This window comes from Archocentrus centrarchus, chromosome 4 (assembly GCF_007364275.1).
Source record: "Archocentrus centrarchus isolate MPI-CPG fArcCen1 chromosome 4, fArcCen1, whole genome shotgun sequence".
NCBI classification, from domain to species: Eukaryota; Metazoa; Chordata; class Actinopteri; order Cichliformes; family Cichlidae; genus Archocentrus; species Archocentrus centrarchus.
In genome coordinates, this window is record NC_044349.1 from 7,024,607 (window position 1) to 7,050,412 (window position 25,806).

A 25,806-nucleotide genomic window follows, 5' to 3' on the forward strand; every position below is an offset into this window, starting at 1 on the left:
GGTTATAAAAACGTAAATAAACAGTAACCACAGATTAACCTGATGTGAAAGTAACATTTTTGATAAATTAGAATGAGATCACTTGACACTTGGCATGACAAGCAAAACAGTTTCTGATTAACTACATTTTTAGCTAAATTTGGTGATTTTATGTTTAGCTTATTTTGTTTTTGTTTGATATTTTTGGACTTTCTGTTATACCTTACCTACATCAGGAAAGTAGGTTATGCATAAATGTGTTGCAGGTTTACATTTTGTTTATGTAGGAACGGCATTGTTAGTGGGACAAATATCAAGGAGAATTTTTTATTTTATTTTTGATTATGATTTTGTTTTAAGTTTGAGTACAGATCAGCCCATTTTACATCCAAACTATATATGTTACTGGCCTAAATATTACTACAAGGAACAAAAATACTAGACATTCACTTGAGTTACATTATGAAAGAAAATATTTGACTTGGAGCTCACGTGTGGATGCATTTTTCAGTTTCTTTCTTGTTGCTGAATCACGAACTCTGACCTTAACTGAGGCAAGTGAGGGTTGCAGTTCTTTAGATGTTGTTCTGGGTTTTTTGTGACCTCCTGGATAAGTCGTTGTTGTGCTCTTGGAGTAATTTTGGTAGGCTGGTCACTGCTGGGAAGGTTCACCACTGAGAACTGAAGAAGCCTCTCGGATGAGAGATGAAACATCTTCAAGAAAATTAAAGAAGTCCAGTTGCCTTTTTTTCCAAGCTCCAGAGACTTCTGTGACCTGGATGACTGAGATATAAAAATTAAATATACTTTAAATACTTTTTCACAGCACTGTATAGTTAAGATATAAACTGTTTGCTGTCCTACAAGTTCTGTGCCACTTTTCCCTCTTTTAATAATTGACATATTCTTTTTTTCTTTCAAGCAGCTCGTATCACTTCCCGTTCCTCCTTGCACAAAGGAGCAGATACTGGTCTTGTTGAGGGGTTAAGGACCTTCTATGGCCCTGTCCAGCTCTCCTAGTGTAACTGCCTGTCTCCTGGAATCTCCTCCATGTTCCTCATAAAGTAAGCATTCCTTTCACTTTTTGAGCCATGTAATATTTTTGCGCCAACAAGGTGATTCCCAAAGAGATATTAAATTGGCATGGTGTGCAGTGTGTCCTTAGAAATTTAAGAACACTGGGCAGGTGGAGGTCATAAAAGGAGTGGTTGACCTAAAAACCTATCTGTGGCAAATGAACTGTATCTGAAAGTCATGATACAGTAAAAAATCCAGCAAAGAGCTGACATGGGACTTGAGCGATACATCTGGCCCTCCAGTTGGTCCATCTTCTGGTCACTGAAGCCTCATCAGAAATTGTCTCAGTGGGAGGGTTGCTGTCAAGAAGCCATTCTTAAGGAAGTGAAGTGTAGGAAACGCTGGGGTATGCAATATTATACAAGAACTGGACTGAAAATTCCATCCATCCATCCATCCATTCTCTCCCGCTTATCCGGGGCCGGGTCGCGGGGGCAGGAGCCTAAGCAAAGAAGCCCAGGCTTCCCTCTCCCCAGCCACCTCCTCCAGCTCATCCGGAGGGACCCCAAGGCGTTCCCAGGCCAGCCGAGAGATATAATCCCTCCAGTGTGTCCTGGGTCTACCACGGGGCCTCCTCCTGGTGGGACATGCCCGGAACACCTCACCCAAGAGGCGGCCAGGAGGCATCCTAATCAGATGCCCAAGCCACCTCAACTGGCTCCTTTCGATGTGGAGGAGCAGTGGCTCTACTCTGAGCCCCTCCCGGATGGCTGCACTCCTCACCTTATCTCTAAGGGAGAGGCCAGCCACCCTTCGAAGGAAACTCATTTCTGCCGCTTGTATTCGTGATCTTATTCTTTCGGTCACTACCCAGAGCTTGTGACCATAGGTGAGGGTAGGAACGTAGATCGACCGGTAAATCGAGAGCTTCGCTTTTACACTAAGCTCCCTCTTCACCACGACAGTGATGCAGCGTCTGCATCACTGCGGAACCAGCTCCGATCCGTCTGTCGATCTCCCGCTCCCTTCTCCCATCACTCGTGAACAAGACCCCGAGATACTTGAACTCATCCACTTGGGGCAAGAACTCGTTCCTGAGCCGGAGAGGGCACTCCACCCTTTTCCGGCTGAGGACCATGGCCTCAGACTTAGAGGTGCTGATTCTCATGCCGGCCGCTTCACACTCGGCTGCGAAACCTTTCCACTGCGAGCTGGAGGCCACCCCCTGATGAAGCCAACAGAACCGCATCATCTGCAAAAAGCAGAGATGAGACTCTGAGGTCACCAAGGAAGAAGCCTTCTGCCACCTGGCTACGCCTAGAAATTCTGTCCATAAAAATTATGAACAGAATCGGTGACAAAGGGCAGCCTTGACGGAGTCCAACACCCACAGGAAACAAATCCGACTTATTACCGGCTTATTACCGGCTATACGGACCAAGCTCTCACTGCGGTGAGACTGAATGGCCCACAGCAACGGGCCAGACACGCCATACTCCCACAGGACCTCCCAAAGGACACCCCGAGGGAGATGGTCATGCCTTCTCCAAGTCCACAAAGCACATGTAGACTGGTTGGGCAAACTCCCATGCACACTCGAATATCCTTGAGAGGATAAAGAGCTTGTCCAGCGTTCCGTGACCAGGACGAAAACCGCATTGTTCCTCCTGAATCCGAGGTTCGACTAACAGACGGACCCTCCTTTCCAGCACACTGGCATAGACCTTACCGAGGAGGTTGAGGAGTGTGATCCCTCGAAAGTTGGAGCACACCCTCCAGTCTCCCTTCTTAAAGATGGGGACCACCACCCCGGTCTGCCAATCCAATGGCACTGCCCCAGATCTCAAGTCAAGTCAAGTCAAGTCAAGTTTATTTATAAAGCACATTTAAAACAACGACGTTGACCAAAGTGCTGTACAAGATCTGTAACCCCAAGGACTATACTAAATAAAAATAAAAATATATAAATAAATAAATAAAATAATAAAATAAATAAATAAAAACATTAAGAACAATAAATAACATAAGAAAATTAAAAATTAAAACGTTTAAAACAAGTACCATAAAATACCATAAAACAATCATCTAAAAGGAGGTAGCACTGCAGCTCCTTTTGACACGCCCCTGCAACATCTCAACACGATGTTGCAGGGGCGTGTCAACCAAGACAGCCCTACAACATCCAGAGCCTTCAGGAACTCAGGGCGAATCTCGTCCACCCCAGGGGCCCTGCCACCAAGGAGTTGTTTAACTGCCTCAGTGACCTCACCCCCAGTGGTGGTCAAGTCATCCCCCTCGTCCCCAGACTCTGCTTCCACTACAGAAGGCGTGTCAGTGGGATTCAGGAGGTCCTTGAAATATTCCTTCCACTGTCCGACTATAGCCTCACCTGAAGTCAGCAGCACCCCACCCACACTATAAACCGTGTGAGTGGAGCACTGCTTTCTCCTTCTGAGTCGCCTGACGGTTTGCTAGAATCGCTTCAATGCCATCCAAAAGTCTTTTTCCATAGCCTCACCGAACTCCTCCCACACCCGAGTTTTTGCTTCGGCCACTGCCCGAGCTGCATTCCGCTTGGCCTGCCGATACCTGTCAGCTGCCTCCGGAGTCCCACAGGCTAACCAAGCCCGATAGGACTCTTTCTTCAGCTTGATGGCTCCCTTCACCTCCGGTGACCACCATCTGGTTCGGGGGTTACCACCACGACAGGCACCAACCACCTTGCAGCCACAGCTCTGAGCAGCAGCCTCAACAATGGAGGTGCGGAACATGGTCCATTTGGACTCAATGTCCTCAGCCTTCCTCGGAATGCTGTCGAAGTTCTGCAGGAGGTGGGAGTTGAAGATCTCCCGGACTGGGGCTTCTGCCAGGCGTTCCCAGCACACCCTCACAATACATTTAGGTGTGCCAGGTCTGTCCAGCATCTTCCCCCGCCACCTGATCCAACTCACCACCAGGTGGTGATCAGTTGACAGCTCAGCTCCTTTCTTCACCCGAGTGTCCAGAACATACGGCCGCAGATCTGATGATACGATTACAAAATCGATCATCGACCTGCGACCTAGGGTGTCCTGGTGCCATGTGCACTTATGGACATCCTTATGTTTGAACATGGTGTTCGTTATGGACAAACTGTGGTTTGCACAGAAGTCCAATAACAAAACACCATTCGGGTTCAGATCGGGCAGGCCGTTCCTCCCAATCACGACCCTCCAGGTCTCACTGTCATTGCCCACGTGAGCGTTGAAGTCTCCCAGCAAGACTATGGAATCACCAGATGGAGCACTCTCCAGCACCCTGCCCAGCGACTCCAAAAATGGTGGGTACTCTGAACTGTCATTCGGCGCATAAGTGCAAACAACAGTCAGGACCCGTTCCCCAGCCCGAAGGTGCAGGGAAACTACCCTCTCGTCCACTGGTGTAAACTCCGACGTACAGGCAGCAAGCCGGGGGGATACAAGACTGCCCACCCCAGCTCGCCGCCTCTCACCGAGGGCAACTCCAGACTGGAACAGAGTCCAGCCCTTCTCCAGGAGACTGGTTCCAGAGCCCAGGCCATGCGTTGAGGTGAGCCCAACTATATCTAGCTGGTATCTCTCAACCTCACACACTAGCTCAGGCTCCTTCCCCACTGGCTATGTCCCAATAGCCAGTTTCGATAGCCGGGGATCGGTCCGCCAGGGCCTCCGCCCTCGGCCACCGCCCGACACACACTGCACCCGACCCCTACGACGCCTCCTGCGGGTGGTGGGCCTACAGGAGTGGACTGAGCACAGGACTGAAAATTCAGTGGCAAATTCAAATTGTCATCAATATGTACAGAGGTGATCAGGAAAGAGGTACAACAGTGAGTGTCTACAGCCATCTGTAAAACATGGTGGAGGCTCTGTCATGTTTGGGGCTGCATTTCAAAACTTATTCAAAATTGATTGCATTATGAATGTAGAAAAGTAATATGCAATACCATCTGTAAAGTGAAAATGGAGGAAAATGAAGCCAACATTCAAAGAAGCTTTGATGAAGCCTGGAGAACTTTTCCTGACTCCTTAAAGAAATTATATGAAAGCTGCCAAAGAGAATTGAGGTTGTGTTTAAAAATAAGAGTTTCAACTTTCAAGCTTCTCTGTTTTTGCATTATTATATACTGTATTTCTATGCACGTTTGTACATGTTTCAATTGTAAATGCCTGCTAAATGTAATGAATATTCTCCTTTTATAGTGAGTGTTTATGTGTGGCGCCTTATGTGCACGCAGCACACGGTGTGTTCCTCGTTGTGTTGCGCTCTTTTCTGCTGGCTTCCGGTTTGGCTCTACGTGTGAATAACATGTGGTGGAAGATGCAGAAAGCAAAGTGGTATTTATTGTTTATAAGTTGATGTTTGTAAGACACGAGCTTGTATTGTCATTTACTGCATTGTCTTTACTGTTTCGCTCTTTTCCCATTTCTAATAATACTGCGCTGAAACGCACACTCTTTAGTGCAGAGCTCGCTAGCAAAGAGGTTCGGGTCTAAAACTTGATTAGCGCCCTTGGAGAGCGGAATGAGGTATAGAAATGTTGATTGTATGTCCTATGACAAACGCTATTTGTTTTACCTGAAAAAGTGTCCTTTCATTTGTTTATATGAGTAAATAGCACAACTTGTCAAGATTGAAGGTAATATGTGTTTGAAAGTTTAATTTGTTTATTTAAAGGAGATGTTAATACTTATGTGGTTGTATTTGGAGTTGTGATTAATACTGAAACATAATGTTCATAAGAATTGTATGTGAAATTACATCTGCTTTTGTTCTGTAGTTTTCATGGTGTCAAGGTGTCACAGTAACACTGTCTGGTGCTTGCCAAAAGAGAAGAAATAAACGACACCCGTTTGAAGCTCTACGCGTCTGGTTCATACATCCAAGGGGCTGCTACATCAACTGCATCTATTTCCCAACAAGATATAAAGAAATAAGCTCATGGCTCATGCATTTTGCACATAAATGTATGTTAACTGATTTTAAATAGTAGCATACCCAGGGGCGGAGCTTCTGGGGGGGCTGGGAGGGCAGCACAGCCCCGGCCCGGGCCTAGAGGGGGCCCAGATGGGAGAGAGGAGAGGATAAGATTTCAGATAGCCAGGCCTCTATCACGTCCAAGGAGAGCTGGAGAAGGCGGGCCCTCTCATGAGTGTATCCAGATGAGCACAGTGTATGGCTAAAGGCACAGCCTACTTTACATCACCCAGCATTCATGCTTTACACAGGGGTTTTAATGGTTGCCACAGTCAGGACTGAGTCATGTCAGGTGGAAGTTTTGTCTCAATTGAGTGATTGGACATACAACGACCCAGAGAGAAGTCTTAGCAGTTACAAAAAGAGCAATGGTTTTTACGATTCAAAAAGCATCAGCAAAGTGCAGTTTTTATACAGCTCATTTGATAACTGAAGAGGCTAGAAGAAGACATTTCTCAGTGCTCTTATTGATGCTGCAACTTCATCCATAGAGGAAAGATTTTCGACACTGAAAAATGTGTGAGAAGTTCGGGGTGCGTTCATCCTTCCAAAGTCTCTCAACTGAGGAGTTTGAGGTTCTAATCATGAAACTGTACTAGAAATAACACAAAGAGTTTGCATAGAAATTCAGGAACTTGCCTGACTTGCTATCAAACACCGTAACCCTGCAGGAAACCCTCAGAAATTTATCCAAATTTGTGGCGTGCACCAAAAATGATTTTTCTCCTCTAGTATCGTAGATGAACCAAGCAGGAGAGTTTCAAAGAATAGAATAGAATGCCTTTATTGTCATTATACAGGATGTACAATGAGATTGGAGCTAAAGCTAAAGCTAATCAGATCCTAGCTGAGGCTCCCAATGTGACACGAATGTCTTGCTGTCATCTGTATTCACCATCCAGTTGCTGAGTTGATTTCTTAGAATTGTTTTTTAATAAATCAGAAAGTATTCAGCACAGGACAAATAAGAACACATTTTATTCTGAATTTTTGGCACAGGAATTATGTGTGATAGATTCCACTCAGAAAACATGAAGAGGCAGAAAATAGGCTCAGTCAGCATATATGCTTTTATTAAAATGACCACAAACAGCACTAGTACTTGACTGATTTAATTCTTCATTCTGACACATTGGTGTACTCATCTTTATCTAATCTAGTAAAAAAACAAAAAACAAAAAACCCTTACTGACAAGTTGGTAACTCCATCACACCATGTTCACACTTCTGACGCATTCCCACAGCACCGACACGTCTTCCTCTGGTACACACAAACTCAATCACATCATTATGTGCTGAATACATCTTAGCAGGGTTATCCATTTTTAGATGTTTGAAGTGAATATTGTGGCTGTTCAGCTCCTCTTCAGTCACAGTGCAGGGTTCTGTAAGACATAAAAGAGAAATAGTCTGTTAATGTTAGTAAAACACAGGAATTAACAGATCATGTTTTTGTGAAGGACTCTGCGGCTGGGATTTGAAACATTTGTTTTCTCCTGCCTCATAATTGTTATGAGGCCAAAATTTACTCTTCTGAGTTAATCATGTTTACTGCTAATTTTACTTACACATGCTGTCTCTAGATTTCTTTTTCTTCTTGTTCGAGCTGAGTTATTTGTTACATAAACATGCAGCATTTTATTTCAGGAATCTGGACATGTGGGTGGATTTTAAAGAATCAGTTGTGATTTGATTTTATAACTTGCTTTCAGTATGAATTTCCTTTATTAGCTGCCAGTTTTAAATGAGGTGTGTCCCAAAGGTTTTAATTCAGTCTACTGGCTGAGTCAGTTCTCACATTTGAACTGCAGACAGCATTAGAAATAGTTCAGGTGTGGTCGTTTAACTTTGAAATAAAGACCCAAATTAAAAACATGCTTTCTCACAATGACCTAAAAACGTTCTTCACATACATCTTCACCAAATGTGACAACTGCAACTCATTACTCAAGAATCAGCATCTGGGATTTTAACAGGTTTTTGTGGCAGATATTTCATTAACCAGTTCCAATGTCCCTCCAATGGCAGCTTGCCTATTTTAGAAGTCGTATGAAAACTTTATTGTTCACTAAAGCCACAGTCTGATTTTCTGAAACACTGGAGACCCACTAATTCATTATTAGTCCAGATTAGTCTTAGTCCAGATTAAGAACACGAGAGCAGAGCCCTGCACTACAAAGTGCAACATGTTCATCGTTAAATATTTCTTTAAGTCAACAAAACAAAAGCAAGGAATAAAAATGCTCCCAAGAATTTCTTAGTGATGCTTGTCATGGAATGAGATGAAGGATGGTATTCAAAACATTTCAGACCTACTCTCCACACTGAGGGCAAAAGGATGTTCCAGAAGAACTGATTTTTTTTTTACATTTTTCTTATGTCAAACACAACATGCTTCAAAGTGGTTTTGGTACACAGCATATGTTACTGCAATACCATGGGAAGAAAATCCAGGCTTAAGTTTCTTATTAAGTCCCAAATTCTGCTTCACAGTAAAGGCTTCTGGCCTTTGCAAACAGGAATGACAAATGACCAAATAGGTCCACATGTTTTTGGACAATTTTTTTCTACATTTTTGCAGCATACACCACAACAATCAAGACTGAAATGCAACCATCAAGAACTAATTCAAGACGTTTAACAAAAGTACCACATTAACTGTGAATAACAGGCATTTTTATATGTCGTTCCCCATCTTGAGAGGCTCACAAATAATTGGACAAACTAACATATTTTAATTAACATTTGCAGACAATGATTTTATGAAGTCTAGAAGTCATTTCCTCCCTTGAGATGCTCTCCCAGGCCTTCACTCCAGCAGCTGCTGCCTTTTGTGGGTCTCTACCATCCATTTTCTTCTGCTTATCTGGCTGTTGTGTCGGTAGCAGCCTAAGCAGAGAAACCCAGACCTCCTTCTCCACCTCCTCCAGTTTATACAGGGGAACACTGAGGCGTTTCCAGACCAGCTGAGAGAAATAATATCTCCAGCATATCCTAGGCCTGCTCTGGAGCCTCCTCTCAGTAGGATGTGCCCAGAACACCTCACCCCAGAGACTCCCCTTGTCCCCTTCTTGACTCACCCCTGCTTGCTGCAGGTATCACTACCATATAAAGCAGGACAGCTGCCATTAGCCTTCAGCAAGCTGCCTAATATTGTATCAGACTGTTAATGGTTCTGCATATTTTATTTTAACTTCTGTAATTTTACTGTAGATTATTGTTGTGCAAAACAAACGGTGGTGGATGGAGCAACAAGAGAATTTTGTTATTTTCTACAGATGTGCTATTAATATGTCTGTTTTGTCACATCTCTACTTACTTTACAAGTCCATTTTCTGTGTTTTGTTTTAGTGTTGAATTTACTATAAGTTATTTTTTTGTAGCTGGGCTTAAAGACCACAGATAATGTATAAAATTGATCATACTTCTGCAGTACACAAAATTCAAAAATGAAAACCACAATTATTTTTAACTGGAACTTACGAAGGCATCTAATCTCTCCAGTCCATTCACCATCAATACAGGTTTTGAATGGTCCCCCCTCCATGACGTAGTATGCCTGACAGACATATTCAACCCTGTCATTATGCTGGTACCGGATCCCAGTAGTGGTTTTAGTGTCTCCATCTGAAAGATATGGTGGTCTTCCACAACCCTGGACAGCTACAAACATGTGAGTAACAGAGAAAAAATAAGTTTAGGCATTATTCTGTCACAATAATCACATTTTACATCTACTGTCAAACATCATTTTACATTTCAGGTGAAATATTCATCATGTACCTGTAAGCTTGGGCTTGCACATCATACCCTCTCATGGAATCCAAACAAGTTTCATACACCCAAATTAGCATTATTCCTAGAAATACATTTTTAGATTATCCTCAGGTGTGCATGTGAGGGATGTTATGCAAACTACCAATTCTGGTAGCACTTTCTATTACAGCTCGGTAATAATGTGGTAATAAGGGGGTAATAATGGGGTAACAAGCTGGAAACAAAAGGTAATAATGGGGTAATATACAGGACATATCATCCAATTACCAAGGTAATTACCAGCTAATATCCAAGTAATACCACTAGTAACAACAGCGAAAAAGCTGGAAACAGAAGGTAATAATGAGGAAATTTAACGGTTATTGCCATCCAATTATCAAGGTAATTACCAGCTAATATCAAGTAATACTGCTGGTAACAACAGCGGTTACAATTGAGTAATATTCCACTGAAATTTATGTAAATGGATCGTAAGGCCCCCAAAACTGATGGTAATGCTGTGGAAACAGAGATATGCCCATAAGGCTAAACCCTTTAGTAATAGTAGCTTAAAAATGTGGTAAAAATATTGTATGGAGATAGCAATAAGGAAGTAATGTTTATGCATTTAACTTTTCATAATTTTTAATAAATTGTAATAAACGCAAAATTATGAAGTAATATTGGCTAATGTTTTAACATAATAGGATGGTATTACCATGTTATAAGGCTTGAATTAATTATACCTTAGGTTCTCAGCATTCTGCTTTGCTTAATAGCCTAAATATTATGCTTAATGCTTTGGCTTATTAAATGGAAATATTTATGGTAATTTCTTTGTAATAAGCAGGAATCAGGGCTGCAAAATGCAAAACCGACTGTTTCTATGTAATAACCTATTAAAGCAAACTACAAGAAGTGTGAGCATTATCTGGAAATAATGGTGGTAGGTTCTATAGCAATAACTGCAAAAACCATCAGATTACAAGAAGAAATTTCTGCTTGTTTACATATACTAAACTAAAAATGCTGACCAAATTCCTTCATGAACTTGCAGTTTTATTGTCATTTTCCTTAAAGAACAAAGCAATGTCTGTTTAACACAACATGGATAAACTTGAAGCAACCTTATAAAAATGATAACTTGATCAATGCCTGAACATAAGTAAATAAAGAAATATTCTATTCTAAGATATGAGATCAGGATTTACAAAATGAAAATAACAAACAAACAACCAACATCAACAACACAAAGACATGCGAAAAAATAAAACAAAGTAAATCAATAAAACAACCCTATGGTTTCACTTCTTATGGGTAATATTCAAAGAAAAACTTATCACACATGAATAGTTATCACAAAGAAATTAATAAAACATCATCCAATCCTGGAAATAGCTGGAAAAAACAGACTTCTCATTAACTAAACTATTCATGTTAAAACTGCAAACATTTTCTCAAAAGGTTGTGACAAAAAAATAGAAAAAAGCAAGAAGAACTTCCTAATTCCCTTTGATTTTGTAAGAGATGGGCAACAACTCTCTCTCTTTTTTCTTTTTGTCTATTCTTGCTCTTAACTCTGGCTCATCATCAAGGAAAACCTTCACCTCTTTTGCATACTTAAGGAGTGAGCCGCCAGTAAAGGGTGGAACCCTACATTTCTCCTCGCTGTCCGCTACCAAAAGGACTTCAGCAATGACGGCTGTGTAGGCAATAGTGTTTCGATCCACGTTGAGTTTTTCACAACTTCGGTTCAGGCTGTGTGTTTTCTTGAATGTTTTAAGAACAAACATATACCTGTGTTTGACATCTTCTGGGTGTTTCACTGTAAAAGCCAAGAACAAAACAATCACAACACATCCAGAGGCATGAACAAGTAAGTATATATGTGTTGAATTGTTTCCAATATTTACACTCTTAATACCTAAAATGTTAAATCACACAACTGAGCAGTCATACAAGACAGAACTCACTGTGACACATAGCTATATGACTGTGTCAGCAAATCTGACATTTTCTAAAAAAAAATGTAAAAAAACAATGTTAACTGCTACATAACATACTTCTTTTGCCAAACTGTGACACTTTCTTCTTCTTCTTCTTCTTGGCCTTCTTGCTCTTTTTCCCGTCACTCGGTGAAGAAGACGACTCAGAGTCTGAGGCTGATGAATCTGAGGAACTGGAACTTGAGGGGGAATGATGTCGTTTTGCTGAGAATTGTAAAAAAAAAATAAATAAAAAAATAAAATAAAGTGTACTGTGAAAAAGAGACAAGTGGAGTATACAGTTGTGATCAAAAGTTGTGACAATGGCACAAAGTTTTGTATCCATCTACTTTTACATGTTTATATTAAATTATTTATAAATGTGTCTATGACACAGTGAAAATCTATCACAAACAATTCGTCCGTCCATCCATCCATCCATTCTCTTCCGCTTATCCTTTTCAGGGTCACGGGGGGGCTGGAGCCTCTCCCAGCTGACATAGGGCAAGAGGCAGGGTACACCCTGTACAGGTCGCTAGCCTGTCGCAGGGTCAACACAGAGTGCTAACTCGCAAGCAATTCATATTTTTCAAAAACTGTTACTGGCAAATAAATTTTGCTTTCTTAGTGTTGCAACTGCTGAAGCCTTTGGCCACGACTCTAAAAACAAACCATTTTTTTCATTGACCGGACTGATGGAAGATGACTGACAGTTGAAGTTCTTCAACAGGTTAGATTATAAACTCTAAAAAAATGGATGAGGCTATAGATTGTAGGTGTCCTCTGTTTTTATATATATATATATATATATATATATATATATATATATATATATATATATATATATATATATATATATATATATATATATATAAAAGCCATATTGCATTTTTAAATTATCAATCAATCAAAGCAGATCACAATTTCTGTGTTTCACCTGAAGTAGTAGGGATGTTATCCAGTGCTTTTTTCAGCTGTTCTCTGAGGAAATTTCTTTCATCTTCAAGGACAGTAATTTTGTCTCTTAGCTGCTGAATTATTGCTGTAGCAGTTGGAGCCAACGTAGATGGAGTTCCTGGTGCTATAATGGTAAAAAAAATATATATCATCACAAAACAAAAGAAAAAGGACATGTTTAGATACAATGAAAACCAAGGAATCAATTTTGATGTTTTAATTGTATTATACAATGTATGGCAACATTGTTGGGTTTTTTGTTTGAGTTTCTCTTTTCCATAATGTTCTTCTTCTACAACAATTAAATTATTTCGGTGTCTTCACTGTTGTGTTATTAGCAGATTCTAAAATATGTTACGTTTCAGTCTATGGCTGCCAATAAATACTAACTTTTGCTTCAAACTTTACTTGTGAATACAGTCAAATTCTACAACAGAATGCTTTTTAACATATATGACAGTTTGCGCTTACAAAAATGAGTAATGATAGGTATTTTCCCCCTGTATTTTTGAAGACTTAATAGTGAACTGTAGGAAGTTTGAGAGGAGTATAGAATTAGGGGGTAGTGATTTATAAATACTGGTGCATTAAAGGTGTCATACTGAAAAAGCCTACATGAGTGTAGTCAATTAATGCTTGTGGATAAGATTGTATACTTACTTTCTCCTTTACCCTCTACATTGTCAAGTTGTTCCACCTGTGCAGATCCAGCACTGCCATCAGCACTCACAGATGGATGTACCTGGTTGGCTGTGTTGTACCTTCTTCTTAAAGGCATGGCTCTGAAATGTTAGAATATTGTATTGGAAACATTCAATGGTTTACTGGTAACTTTGGAATATTTAATGGCTATCGTTAATAATGAGCCAGTAATATAGTTAAGCAAATACAAAGTGCAGAATTTAACTTTTTTTTTTTTTTTTAAATAAGGATACAGGAAATACACCTGACTATAAACCAATAACCCTCTGGGTCTACACATATACACAATGGTCCAATATCAAGTATTTTTTGACAAACCTCAAAACATCAAATATCAGGATCAAAATAAACCACACAGTGATTCAGACTGACACAAACTAGTTCCTTTGTTGTATGTATATATATATATATATATATATATATATATATATATATATATATATATATATATATATATATATATAATAAAATGTGCCAACCCCGAAACATCACAGCATGTTATCAAAAAAAGACAAAAATGCGCATAATTTTCTGTAATATTAAGAATTCATGTTCTTACCTTGCAACCTTACAACAGTAGAAAGTATGGCGATTTTATTCCAAAGACACTCTTGTAATCCAGTGGTTTTTGCCAGCTTGGAACTGCGAGGTACGCCAAAAAAGGAGGCAAAGTGTGGCTGTTGGCGCCAACTTCTTCTTTCTCTCTCCTCCAGAGATAAAAGAAAATGCGCATATTCCCACCAGAACGCAGTCTGCCACCTACTGGCAGCCGGTTCTTTCCAGCAGAGCTTAGTTTGGAGGGGGAAGATTTAAAGTGATGCACAGGCACTCCTACGGCTGTAACGAAAACAGGGTACATTGTCCCACTTAACTGAATCTAAATTGACAATAAATCCAAATAATGTGAACTTTTTTTTTTTTGCTTTTTGCACTTAAAGAATGAAGTTATTTATTATTTTTATTTACTTTTCTTACTGCCGTGGAAGCAGAGTGAATGGGGGACCATTAACTGACGGACCAGACAGCTGCTTTACTATCTGGCGCCAGTATGTGATTCATACTCGACTTGCAGTCCATTCAACATGAACACCGCTGAAAAATTATTAAACATAACACAAAGGGGAAATAAGAAGAAGCTTGTACTTATAAAATGGCTTCAAAAACTGAAATTACTCTCAAAAAAGAAGAGATGCTCTCTGTGTGAAAGAAAAATGAAAATGAGAAAAGGTGGCAACACAAGAGATGGATATCGCTGGTAAGTTCTTGATTTCCTATAAATTTCTTAAATTTGACCTATGTCTTCCATATGTCTGAATTACACATTTCTAGGTTAGTTATTTGCATTTGGAGAGTACTTTGAAAGTACTTTAGTAAGACATTTTGTAAAATACCACCAGCTAATCAGCACAGTCACAAAAATTTTAAATATTATTATTGTTGTTTATTGATATTTAATGTATTAATTCATGTATTCATTATGTTTTACCAAATGGCATATTTTGTTCAAAGGGTGTGTCGAAGACATAATAGATTCATGTCCAAATCCATAAGAGATGGGTCTATTTTCTCAGGCTCTCGCTCCTCCTTGACTTCTTGGATGATGTTCATGCATAGGTTTGTTACACAGACATACATATAGTCATGATAAACAGTAAGTACATATGTACTGCATGTAGTAAACTATTTTGACTCATAGCATAATATTAAACACAAACTGTTGTAAAATTAGGTAAATGCAACCTTGAATGAGCAGCAACAACATTTCATTATTTGTTTAATAAAAGCTACGCAAAAATGAAGAAGCAGTATATGAAAATTAAGTACTAACTAAGTACACCCCATGATTAAGTAGTGTGTAGAACCACCTTTAGTAATATCCCTTCTATTCTACCACATTATTATTTTATAATAATTTCATACATGTGACATAACAGTAACACCTTTTACATGATTAAGAAGTCAGTAATAAACTGTGATAATATCACATTAACATTATTCATATAGGTTTACTACATTGCTGCAGGTTTGCACAAGGGCTAAGACTGAGGCAAGTGGACTTAATTGAAGAGGGAGTCTGTGGAAGCAGCCGCACTTTGTCCAAGATGTCCAAGACACTAAGGAGGGTGTGTGTGCAAGCAGTTAAGCACCTGAAGAGGAGGGGGAAAATGAGAATAGGTGGAAGACATGGTTTTGTTGTCATTGATGAGAGCAAGTTTTGTCACAAGAGAAAGGTAAAGATATGAATTTATTTAAGATATTAATTGGTGAATAATGGTGATAGGTACATCTGTATCTATGAAATTGTTGTTCAGACAACTGCAAATAAATCATGCCTTAACACTGTCCTCTTTCCAAAAACTTCTAATTTGTCAGTATGCACGCGGGCGATTTGGTGCTACTTGGCGCAGGAGAGGCTGGGTTTTTGGATTGTTGGAAGTCAATCAACGGAGAAGGAGGCCTGTGTTGAAATTTGTTCGCAGACGAAATTCTGAAAGACTACTTCCTATTATACAGCGATATGTTAGACCTGCAAGTACAATTTTGAGTGACTCTTGGCGTTCCTACTGCAGACTGAGGCAACATGGGTATATACACTACCAAGTCAATCACCAGAGGTTTTTTGTTCACCCTGCTACAGGAGCACATACCCAGCATATAGAAAGGTCCTGGAGAACCTTTAAGCAAGAGGTGTACTGTTTCAGAGGCAACATGACTGAGAAGTCACTGAGAGAGATCCTACATTTTATTGAGTGGAACTACTGGCTGGGTAGACAACACAGAAATGGACCCCTTGGTTGCCTTTTCAAGGATATAAGAGCCATACATCCAGTACAATAACATCACCCCTGTGGCTGGAGCCTTTTTGCATGGAGTTTGTATGTTATCTCCAGATCTGTGTGGGCTCTCTCTGGCTACTCTGGCTTCCTCCCACAGTCATGCATGGGGTTAGATAAATTGGTGATTCTAAATTAGCTCTAGGTCTGACTGTGTAAATTGACCCTAGTTGTAAATGTGAATAGTTCGTCTCGGCATTAGCCCGATGACAGACTGGTGACCTGTCCAATGTGTAGCCCATCTCCCGCAAATGACAGCTGAGACAGGGTCCAGCTCCCCTGGAAAAAATGCATAGATGGATGGCATTTTGTTTTTGTGTATTGGACATTTAAAATATGTATTCCATTGTCATCCAGATATAAAATGTGCTGTGACAGAGGATCTTCTACACTCCTATGCAATTTCAAAAACTATTTTAAATAGACCTCTTAGCTATGCTTAATATTGTGATCCTCAAACAAATACAATGCAGTTATTTTCCAGCGAGCTTTTAATGAGTGTTTTATGCATGTTTATTTTTTTAAATCTAATACTTAATGTTTTTCCAACAGGTAGTTTAGCATTTTCCATGTGTTTCCAGTTCATCATCAGAACTCTTGACTTTTGTTTTATTCAGTGATTAACTTGGCAATAAATACAGTCAGTTTACAAGCCTGATTCTTGCTTATTACACAGAACCTACCACCATTATTTCCAGATAATGCTCACACTTCTTGTAGTTTGCTTTAATAGGTTATTACATAGAAACAGTCGGTTTTGCATTTTGCAGCCCTGATTCCTGCTTATTACACAGAACCTACCACCATTATTTCCAGATAATGCTCACACTTGTTGTAGTTTACTTAAATAGGTTATTGCATAGAAACAGTCGGTTTTGCATTTTGCAGCCTTGATTCCTGCTTATTACAAAGAAATTACCATAAATATTTCCATTTAATAAGCCAAAGCATTAAGCATAATATTTAGGCTATTAAGCAAAGCAGAATGCTGAGAACCTAAGGTATAATTAATTCAAGCCTTATAACATGGTAATACCATCCTATTATGTTAAAACATTAGCCAATATTACTTCATAATTTTGCGTTTATTACAATTTATTAAAAATTATGAAAAGTTAAATGCATAAACATTACTTCCTTATTGCTATCTCCATACAATATTTTTACCACATTTTTAAGCTACTATTACTAAAGGGTTTAGCCTCATGGGCATATCTCTGTTTCCACAGCATTACCATCAGTTTTGGGGGCCTTACGATCCATTTACATAAATTTCAGTGGAATATTACTCAATTGTAACCGCTGTTGTTACCAGCAGTATTACTTGATATTAGCTGGTAATTACCTTGATAATTGGATGGCAATAACCGTTAAATTTCCCCATTATTACCTTTTGTTTCCAGCTTGTTACCCCATTATTACCCCCTTATTACCACATTATTACCGAGCTGTAATAGAAAGTGCTACGCAAATTCTGAATTCAAACAGGCCGAGCAGCCCACCGAATGACTGTTATCAGTTGTAACAGTCCTATTGATATTTGCCTTCCTGCTATGCTCGGAAAGTGGTTATGATAACACTGAATGATTCATTAACTGTAATCTATAAAAAACTATGTTGCCTAGATCTCATGCTCATGATTGAACGCTGTACTTTTCCCTCCTTGCGAAACATTTTTAAGGGGAGGTGTTGTGAAGAAGTTGCTGCAATTTTCTGCTTTGTTCATCTATTGATCTACTGCCATCACCCACCTCTGACCCATTCAGAATCCTATTATTATTATTATTATGAAAAACAATGAATAATAATTTATTTCATTCATTATGTTGGTGAAATAAAATCTGCTTTGAAGTTGTCGTCTTTGGTGCCCGTGTGCTCATCAGGTGCTGACACCTCCACCATAGCGTGTTGTAGTCCCCTGCTCCACTATCCTCCATGTCACTCATGTTGGCAGGTACAGAATAAACCCAGATAAGCTGCAGCTCAGCCTTCAACACAATCATCCCGGACATTCTCACTACCTAAACTGTACATCCTAGGCCTCCCCCCTCTCATATGTTCCTACATAAAAGACTTCATAACCAACCAGCCCTAGACTGTGAGACTCTCTCCTCCACCTGCACACTGAGCACTGGCTCCACACAGGGCTGTGTACTGAGCTCCCTGTGTACTGCCTCTACACTCATGACTGCAGTCCGGCCCACAATAACAACCTTATTGTCAAATTTGCTGATGACACAACAGTGGTCGGACTCATCTCAAGGGGAGATGAGGCAGCCTACAGATAGGAGGTCCTGAAGTTAACAGCCTGGCGTTCAGAGAACAACCTGGCACTGAACACCATGAAAACCAAAGAGATCATCATCGACTTCAGGAAGCACAGGACTGACCCAGCCCCTCGCTACATCAATGGCGAGCATGTGGAGAGGGTCCACACATTCAGGTTTCTTGATGTCCTCATCTCTGCTGATCTCTCTTGGTCAGATAACATCACAGCTGTTATCAAGAAGGCTCAGCAGCGACTTCACTTCCTGAGGGTCCTCAGGAAGAACAACTTCGACTCAAACCTGCTGCTGACCTTCTACCGCTCATCCATTGAGAGCCCGCTGACGTACTGTATCACAGTATGGTACGGCAGCTGCACTGAGGCAGATGGGGAGACTTCAGAAGGTAGTCAAGCCAGAACAAACAGACTCAAGAACAGTTTCTTCACCACAGCAATCACCACCCTGAACTCACACACTCACCCACTGTAACTGTGCAATACCCACATCTCTGTGCAATATTATATTATTCATACTGAACAATCAGTCCTATAATGTGCAATATCCAGTAATTATTCACTAGTACAATATTCATTCACCAAGTACAATCACCTCCATCTTCATTATCACACTTATTTTTACACTGTATATTTTTATTCATTCTATTTTATTTCTCTGTATATTTTAAAAAGCTCTATTTTATATTTTAGAAAGTGTGACTTTCTACAGCATGGCACTGAACAGGAGTTCTATTTTATTCTATTCCTGTCATCTTCATCAGCCTGCTCTCTCTGATTTATTCGTGGTCCTCTTTTTGTTTGCTTTTGCTTTGGCTCCCACGTCCCATATTTGTGTGTGTGTTTTTGTAAGTAATTATATTTATAATGTTGAACTAGATTTGAACCACACACAACATTAAATATAGTTCAGCCATGATTTTGAACTTGGAAATAATGACCAAAATGAAAAGCAAACTTTCTCACAACCTAGGAAAATTTCTCCCTATAGCTTTGCCAAATGCGATAATTGTAAATCATTATTCAGGACTCAGCACTTGGCATTTCAACAGGTTTTTATAGGTGACAATTCACAACCTGCAACAGGCTGGCGACCTGTACAGGGTGCACCCTGCCTCTCACCCTATGTAAGCTGTGATAGGCTCCAGCCTGTATAATTTACTGAACACAAAATCCAAAAACTGAAACCAACATTATTTTAAAAATGCAGAATCCAAAATGAAAAATATCAACAGAACTGTAACTTACGGCGGCATCTCATCTCTCCAATCCATTCACCATTGATGCATGTTTTGAATGGCTCACCCTCCATAATGTAGCCACTGTGACAGACATATTCAACCGTTTCATTATGGTTGTATTGTGATATTTCTCTTCCAATGATCTGTCCATCTGAAATATGTGGTGACCTCTCACAACCCTGGGCAACTGCAAAAATTAGGCATGATTTTGTCACGATAATTACATGTTCAGTCTACTGTCATGTGCTATTTTGAATTTCAGGTGAAACATTTGTCATATGCTGCACATCACGGACTTCCTTTGGCATAGAAACAACAACAAATAACTTCCACACACATTAATTAGCATTTCCTCGACTAAGCCAGTTATTAGCTTAGTTGAAGCCTGGCTGATCTATAGAGCCGTAATATGTCCAGCTAGAAACAGATTTTTAGATAATCCTCAGCTGTGCTCTGAGGCCTGTTGTGCAAACTACAAATTCTGAATTCAGACAGGCTGATCAGCCCACTGGATGATTTTTGTCAGTTGTTCAAATCATCAAAGCTTCAGCACCGTGTTTAACAGTGGCTATGTGTTTGTGCTGATATGATGTGATTGGTTTTGGTTTGTGTTTGGTCTGTCCAAAGGACCTAATTTCAGAAGTCTTGTGGTTTGTTAAAATGCAACTTTGCAAATGATATTCCTGAAATTAGTCCTTCCAGCTTTGTTTATTTAGTTTACACCCAAGTTAAGTTCCATTGAAGTCCACAATTAGATGTGGGCGTGTGTATACATCGTGTTCCCTGTAATGTCCTCTATGTCTGAGGAAGGACAGCTGTGCTTAAAATGTTACATATTGTATTAAAAATCATTCAGGAGCTTTTGCTGGTGCATGGACTCTACTTTTCTTGATAAATTGATAGATTTATACAAGAAAACTGCTGATCTCGTCGCATTCTAATTTTAGGGTACTTAAATTATTTTGCTTCATAAAACTAAAGTCTAATGTCTAATCCTCTTTGTAGTTTGAAGTTAAAATTCGGACTAAGTTACAGTAATTTAGATGAAATCTGAAGAAATACCAAGAATGGCAATGATAATGTTTTCCCATTCTTTCTACCAATAAAGGCAGCAGGGTGTTTAACATTTGATTTTAAGTTGTAAAGCTCATTCAGAGCAACAATGTGACTTTTCTTTTTTCATGTACGTACGTATGCACTTAATGTTGAGCTCCTCCCATTCTCCGGCTGTGCATTCAATTGTAGCATTTCCCTCCATTGTGTACTTATCAAAGCACTGATAAGTTACTGTAGAGCCAGATGGGTACTCCTGCTGATAAGGAGTTGTAACAACAGCATTCTCAACTTTGAGTGGAGGGCTGCAGATATCAGCATTAGCTGCAAGACACAAGAACATGTACAGTATTAATTTACACCCTGCAACCTTTTTATGAACACCTGTGTCAAAAATAATGGTTGAGGTGACTCACGTCCATAGACGTAGGACCCGGGGGGGACACGCCCTCCCCAATATTGGAGAGAGGCGCATTTGTCTCACCCAAAAATTACACCGCGGAGGAGAAAAATACTTGATTTTGAAATCTTTAACTCGCGTGCTTTTATTTTGAAGGCGCAAGAGAGCGTCATGTCACTGCGCTCCCCCCGCCCCCCTCTGAACGGCTCTGTATTTGGGAGGCGGAGACAGCGGCAGGAGTCAGAAACTCGTATGAATGAGGTAAAACGATCACCCGTGAATGTTGCCATGAATATGGTTGTTTATAACGTCTTGTTGTCAGTTTACTTTCATATATAGAAACCAAATCTTTTTCAGTCATCTTAATCCTGGGATGGTCACTCGTCCAATATTTACTGGACAAGAAGTCAGTTTGCAGGCAGTTTGTGGCTAAGCATAAAAAACAAAGCATTTTTTAATGCTTTGCTCAGAGTATTTACGGATCTGTCAGGTTTCCGATATGTCCTTCCCCAATAGTAAACTCATTCCTATGCCTTTGCTCACGTCTACAGATTTCATCGAGTGATCGTCCAGCCAAATCTCATTGTCCCTCATGACAAGTTAATTCCTCAATCTCAGGAGATTATCCTTCTTTGCAAGTAATTAATATTCACTTTTGGGATTGTCCATGAAAACTCTGAAGTGTCCCTTCCCCATTAGGAATCACAAGAGGTTCTCCACACTCTTGTTCCTCTAGAGAGGATGAGATTACAAGTTGGTCCATTTAAATCATGAGAATAAGCAGCAGAAGAGGCGCACTGTCTGAATGCACTGATTGTAGGATATTATGTAGCAAATTTTCAATTCCAAATGTATTTTTATCTTCTACTTAGCATTCTTCATCTGCTGGTTCATTACTTTGGACTAGGCTGAAATATCTTTAATACTACTGAACAGACTGTGTAATGTTATCTGATATTAACCCTCATACCCTCCTTGGGCATTTTTGTACATTTTTTTCAACTTATTTTTTTCATTTGTGATCATTTTGACTGTGTTGCAGCTAGTGGCATGATTTTTGGAAATCTTCTTTTTCATTAAATTTTTGAAATCTAATGTCTTTTACTCTTACATGTCATTCATACTCTCGTGGTGCATTTTGCACCCTCTGGACACCTTCGTGGCAAGAATATACATGCACCTAAAAACCTATAAACTGGCATTTAAAGGGTTAAAATGCTGAAAATTATTTAATGTTTGGTATTTTTGAGTAGGTCTGAAGCTGATTAATTGATTCATGAAAAAAAGTTTAAAAAAGTATTAACGTATGAGGATTTTATGGCTGTTTTTGTCCGTGTACATTTTTGCCATGAAGGTGTCCAGGGGGAGTATCTGGCACTATAGAAAAAACAGTGATGCAATAAAAAAATTTTGTTGCTCATCTTTGACATATCCAAGGCTGTAATCACTACCAATGTGCCATCCATTCATTATTTGTTATATGAAAAATAATCAATTTTTTATGTTTTTTTGGCAAAAAACCCCCACATTCATTCACATAATAAAACTGGCATTTAAAGGGTTCAAACCCTGAAAATGATTGTTTGGTATTTTTGAGTAGGTCTGAAGTTGTTGTGATTTATATTAAAAAAAACAAAAAAAAATTGATGTATGATGATTATATAGCAGTTTTCAGGTGCATGTATATTTTTGCCATGAACGTGTCCAGAGGGTGTAAAATTTGAGGAGCTCATCAGTCCATTAAATGCACATTATCAACAGTTATCAGACCCATAGTTAAGGGCCAGGAGGGGTTGTCTCCACCTCCTAGCTGGTCAAAAAGGTTGTTATCACCATTGTGACGTGGACTGGAGTGGGTGTTTGGAGTGGATCTAAAGTATTGTCTAAAGTGGAGTAAAATATTTGGCCTATAGTAGTGTGACCTGTCCTTAACAAGCTTGGCTCTTCTGGCCCCCCTCTCCTTCCTCAGCTTCCGTGCTCTTTCTGCCTTCCTCAACCTGTGAATCCGGTCTTTGAGCCCAGAGATTATTCCCCTCTCAAAACACTTCTGTATTTTAAATTTGAATTATGTTCAGTTAAAGGAAAAGAAAAATGTTCAGTTATGGATTCAACATGCAATGAAATATTACTTGAAAAAAATGTTACTTGAAAACTACACAAAATAGTATCTAATGACTATTTGTGCACTCTTGTTGTTGGTTAGTACACAAATACACAAAAAGAAAAGAATAATTGTGCCATTTTCTCTCACATATGAATTATCATACAGACCAGTCTCTAATATTCATATTGCTGGCTCCCACTTTCTTACGGTATGAATGAATGATTTTCTTTGGTAGCAGCTTTTGAGGCTCAGAAGATGTTTCTTTCCTGTTTTCTGAAATATGGAATAAAATTAAAGAAATCAAACCAGAATTAGAAGAAAAACAAGGCAAACTTCACCTTGACAAAGTGGATTAGGTTCCCATCCCTCTCTGGTGCACGTGGCCCAGACGCCAACATCTGTTCTCTTGTAACCGGTTTTACATCCATATATGACACTGTCACCCATTTTGTCTCGCTGAGATAAGGCGGCACCCCAGTACGACAAAAATGTGTCTCTAGGACGGCTGCATGTAACCTCTAGAAAGTTAGAAAGACTTGATAATCTTCATGAAAGTCATCTTCATGTGTTATTGAACCACAACAAAGCAAAGAACAGTGACCTTAGAATATGTGTCTAAAGCTCTTGTAGTTTTATACCTTGACACACTGGTCTGAAAGTCCACTCTCCGTCCCTTTTGCAAGTAGTCTCAGCTGAGAGGCCACGACTGTCCAAAATCCAGTATCTGTCCCCACATGTCACTCTTAGCTTTTCACCAGGTGAAAAGCTATTTCTATTAGCAGGTTCGTATAAGGTTCCTGTGGCTGGTGGCAGCGTCAGCTCACATTTTACTTCTGCATTTGTTGGGAAATGAAGCACATTAGTTAGTGTGTTGTACCAAGACAGAGCAGTACCATGACATCCAGACATCCAGCACCAGTTCTCACTAGTCATTAGCATTTAATGTATAAACTGGATGCAAATCTGGTCATACTTACCTTCACAGGCAGGTGTGGGGAAATGTGTTCCAGTTTTACGTTTTGTCCACATAGGAACAACTTTGTTTGTCACTGATATTTTTCTAGTCTTTGTGTTAGGCTGAATTAACAGCCTGCTGCCTGTATAGCCATACTTAATGGACAAATGTGACAGTGGTGCAAACCTTTAACCAAAAGGCAAATATTTCAAGAAGATTTTTTTCAGTTTGAGTACAGATCAGCCCATTTTACATACAAATGAATAATTATTTGAATCTGTATTTTGGTCTAAATTTTACTACAAGGAACAAAAATGCCAGACACTGTCAGTTGAATTACCTTTTGAAAGAAAAAATTTGACATAATCAAGTACATAGCTCAAATCATCTGCTTTGAGTCCTTACTAAGCGCCTGTAACTGACTTTTGTTGGGTGTCAGATTAACTGCTGCTAAACATTAGTCAGTCAATCAGTCATAAACGTCAACAGCAAAGCCAAATATTTTCCAAAATCATTCCAATATCCAAGTCTGCAAAGATTTTAAGGCACTGTATTGCTTTTCTTATGAATTTGTCTTTAAGTTTTTTCTGCTTGGTTCTCCAACTCGTTATGATACAACTGTTTTAGCTCATAATGAATTTAAGTACCGATGTTAATTAATATGCATCGTCCTTTCTCAATAATCATGAACATTAAACACAATCATTAAAACAAGAATCTATGTGATGACATTTGATGACTTAATTCATCTTTCCAATAACAATTTTGTGAAAGGCTGCTCGCTTATGATCAGTGGCCTTCCACAGCATGCTTGATTTGGCAGATTTTTGCTCTTTGTGACGCAAACAAACAAAAAAAGGGATTTGTGTCTCCTCCTCAAACCGTGGAGCTTTCGCTTGTTATGTGACTGTGTAAACCACTACACTGAAATAATAAAATAATGATAAAATTTGGGAGGAAATGCAGAATGCATGTCAAGTAATTCACCAAGGAACTTTACTTCTGCTAATGACCACAGACATATCAGACTGAACAGAAGACAAATCACTCTGCTGACGATTGATGCTGATTAATCAATAACTGTTATTTGTGTTAGAAAAAAATTCATAGTTCTGTATGATTTTCATTCATATGGTCTAAGTATATGAAAAAATATGTCACTGACTAATTAAAAGGCTCATTTTAATACATTGTTGAAAAATCTCTCATGTTGTTACAAACTGTGATCAAGACAGAAGCTGGTAATCAGACTTTCTTACCGCTCTGTTGTAACGACTCATTTGGATTCAGCCACAGGAGAAAAAGCCAAAGAAGGTGAAAGAGTGTCATCGTAAAAATCCTGGAATTTCAACTTATTTACTCCTACATTCATATAGAATCAACTCTTTTACCACATGAATATATAAACACAGTGAGACTGTCTCAGGGACACTGGCACTTCCCCCTGTCACCACACACACACACACAATGGTGCACAATTCTGCAGGGTTTAGTGTACCTGACTTGTTTACCTTTTTCCTCCTGTCATTTATTTACATGTTTGTTCA

At 39.4% G+C, this 25,806-nt stretch overlaps 3 protein-coding genes across 4 annotated transcripts; 1 reads left to right on the plus strand and 2 right to left on the minus strand.

Moving 5' to 3' along the window:
• Nucleotides 1-7,047: 7,047 nt before the first annotated feature.
• Nucleotides 7,048-25,739, minus strand: LOC115778751 (complement factor H-related protein 1-like). Its single transcript, XM_030727051.1, has 7 exons — nt 25,519-25,739; nt 23,943-24,137; nt 23,643-23,822; nt 20,939-21,124; nt 19,755-19,934; nt 9,475-9,654; nt 7,048-7,376 (listed from the first exon to the last, which is right to left on the minus strand). Exons 1-7 carry the CDS (start codon nt 25,586-25,588, stop codon nt 7,177-7,179), a joined length of 1,191 nt encoding a protein of 396 aa, XP_030582911.1. The 5' UTR covers nt 25,589-25,739; the 3' UTR covers nt 7,048-7,176.
• LOC115778755 (uncharacterized) lies at nt 10,956-14,484 on the minus strand. Of its 2 annotated transcripts, XM_030727055.1 has the most exons (6): nt 14,358-14,484; nt 13,951-14,228; nt 13,350-13,471; nt 12,670-12,813; nt 11,811-11,957; nt 10,956-11,572 (listed from the first exon to the last, which is right to left on the minus strand). In XM_030727055.1, exons 3-6 carry the CDS (start codon nt 13,465-13,467, stop codon nt 11,250-11,252), a joined length of 732 nt encoding a protein of 243 aa, XP_030582915.1. In that variant the 5' UTR covers nt 13,468-13,471; nt 13,951-14,228; nt 14,358-14,484; the 3' UTR covers nt 10,956-11,249. The 2 variants fall into 2 exon arrangements, with proteins under 2 accessions (XP_030582915.1, XP_030582916.1); XM_030727056.1 differs by lacking the exon at nt 14,358-14,484 and having other exon boundaries at nt 13,951-14,263.
• LOC115778754 (uncharacterized) lies at nt 14,373-16,728 on the plus strand. The gene is made up of 4 exons (XM_030727054.1): nt 14,373-14,646; nt 14,901-15,005; nt 15,415-15,622; nt 15,765-16,728. The coding sequence occupies exons 1-4, from the start codon at nt 14,474-14,476 to the stop codon at nt 16,227-16,229; spliced, it is 951 nt and encodes a 316-aa protein (XP_030582914.1). The 5' UTR covers nt 14,373-14,473; the 3' UTR covers nt 16,230-16,728.
• Nucleotides 25,740-25,806: the final 67 nt, after the last annotated feature.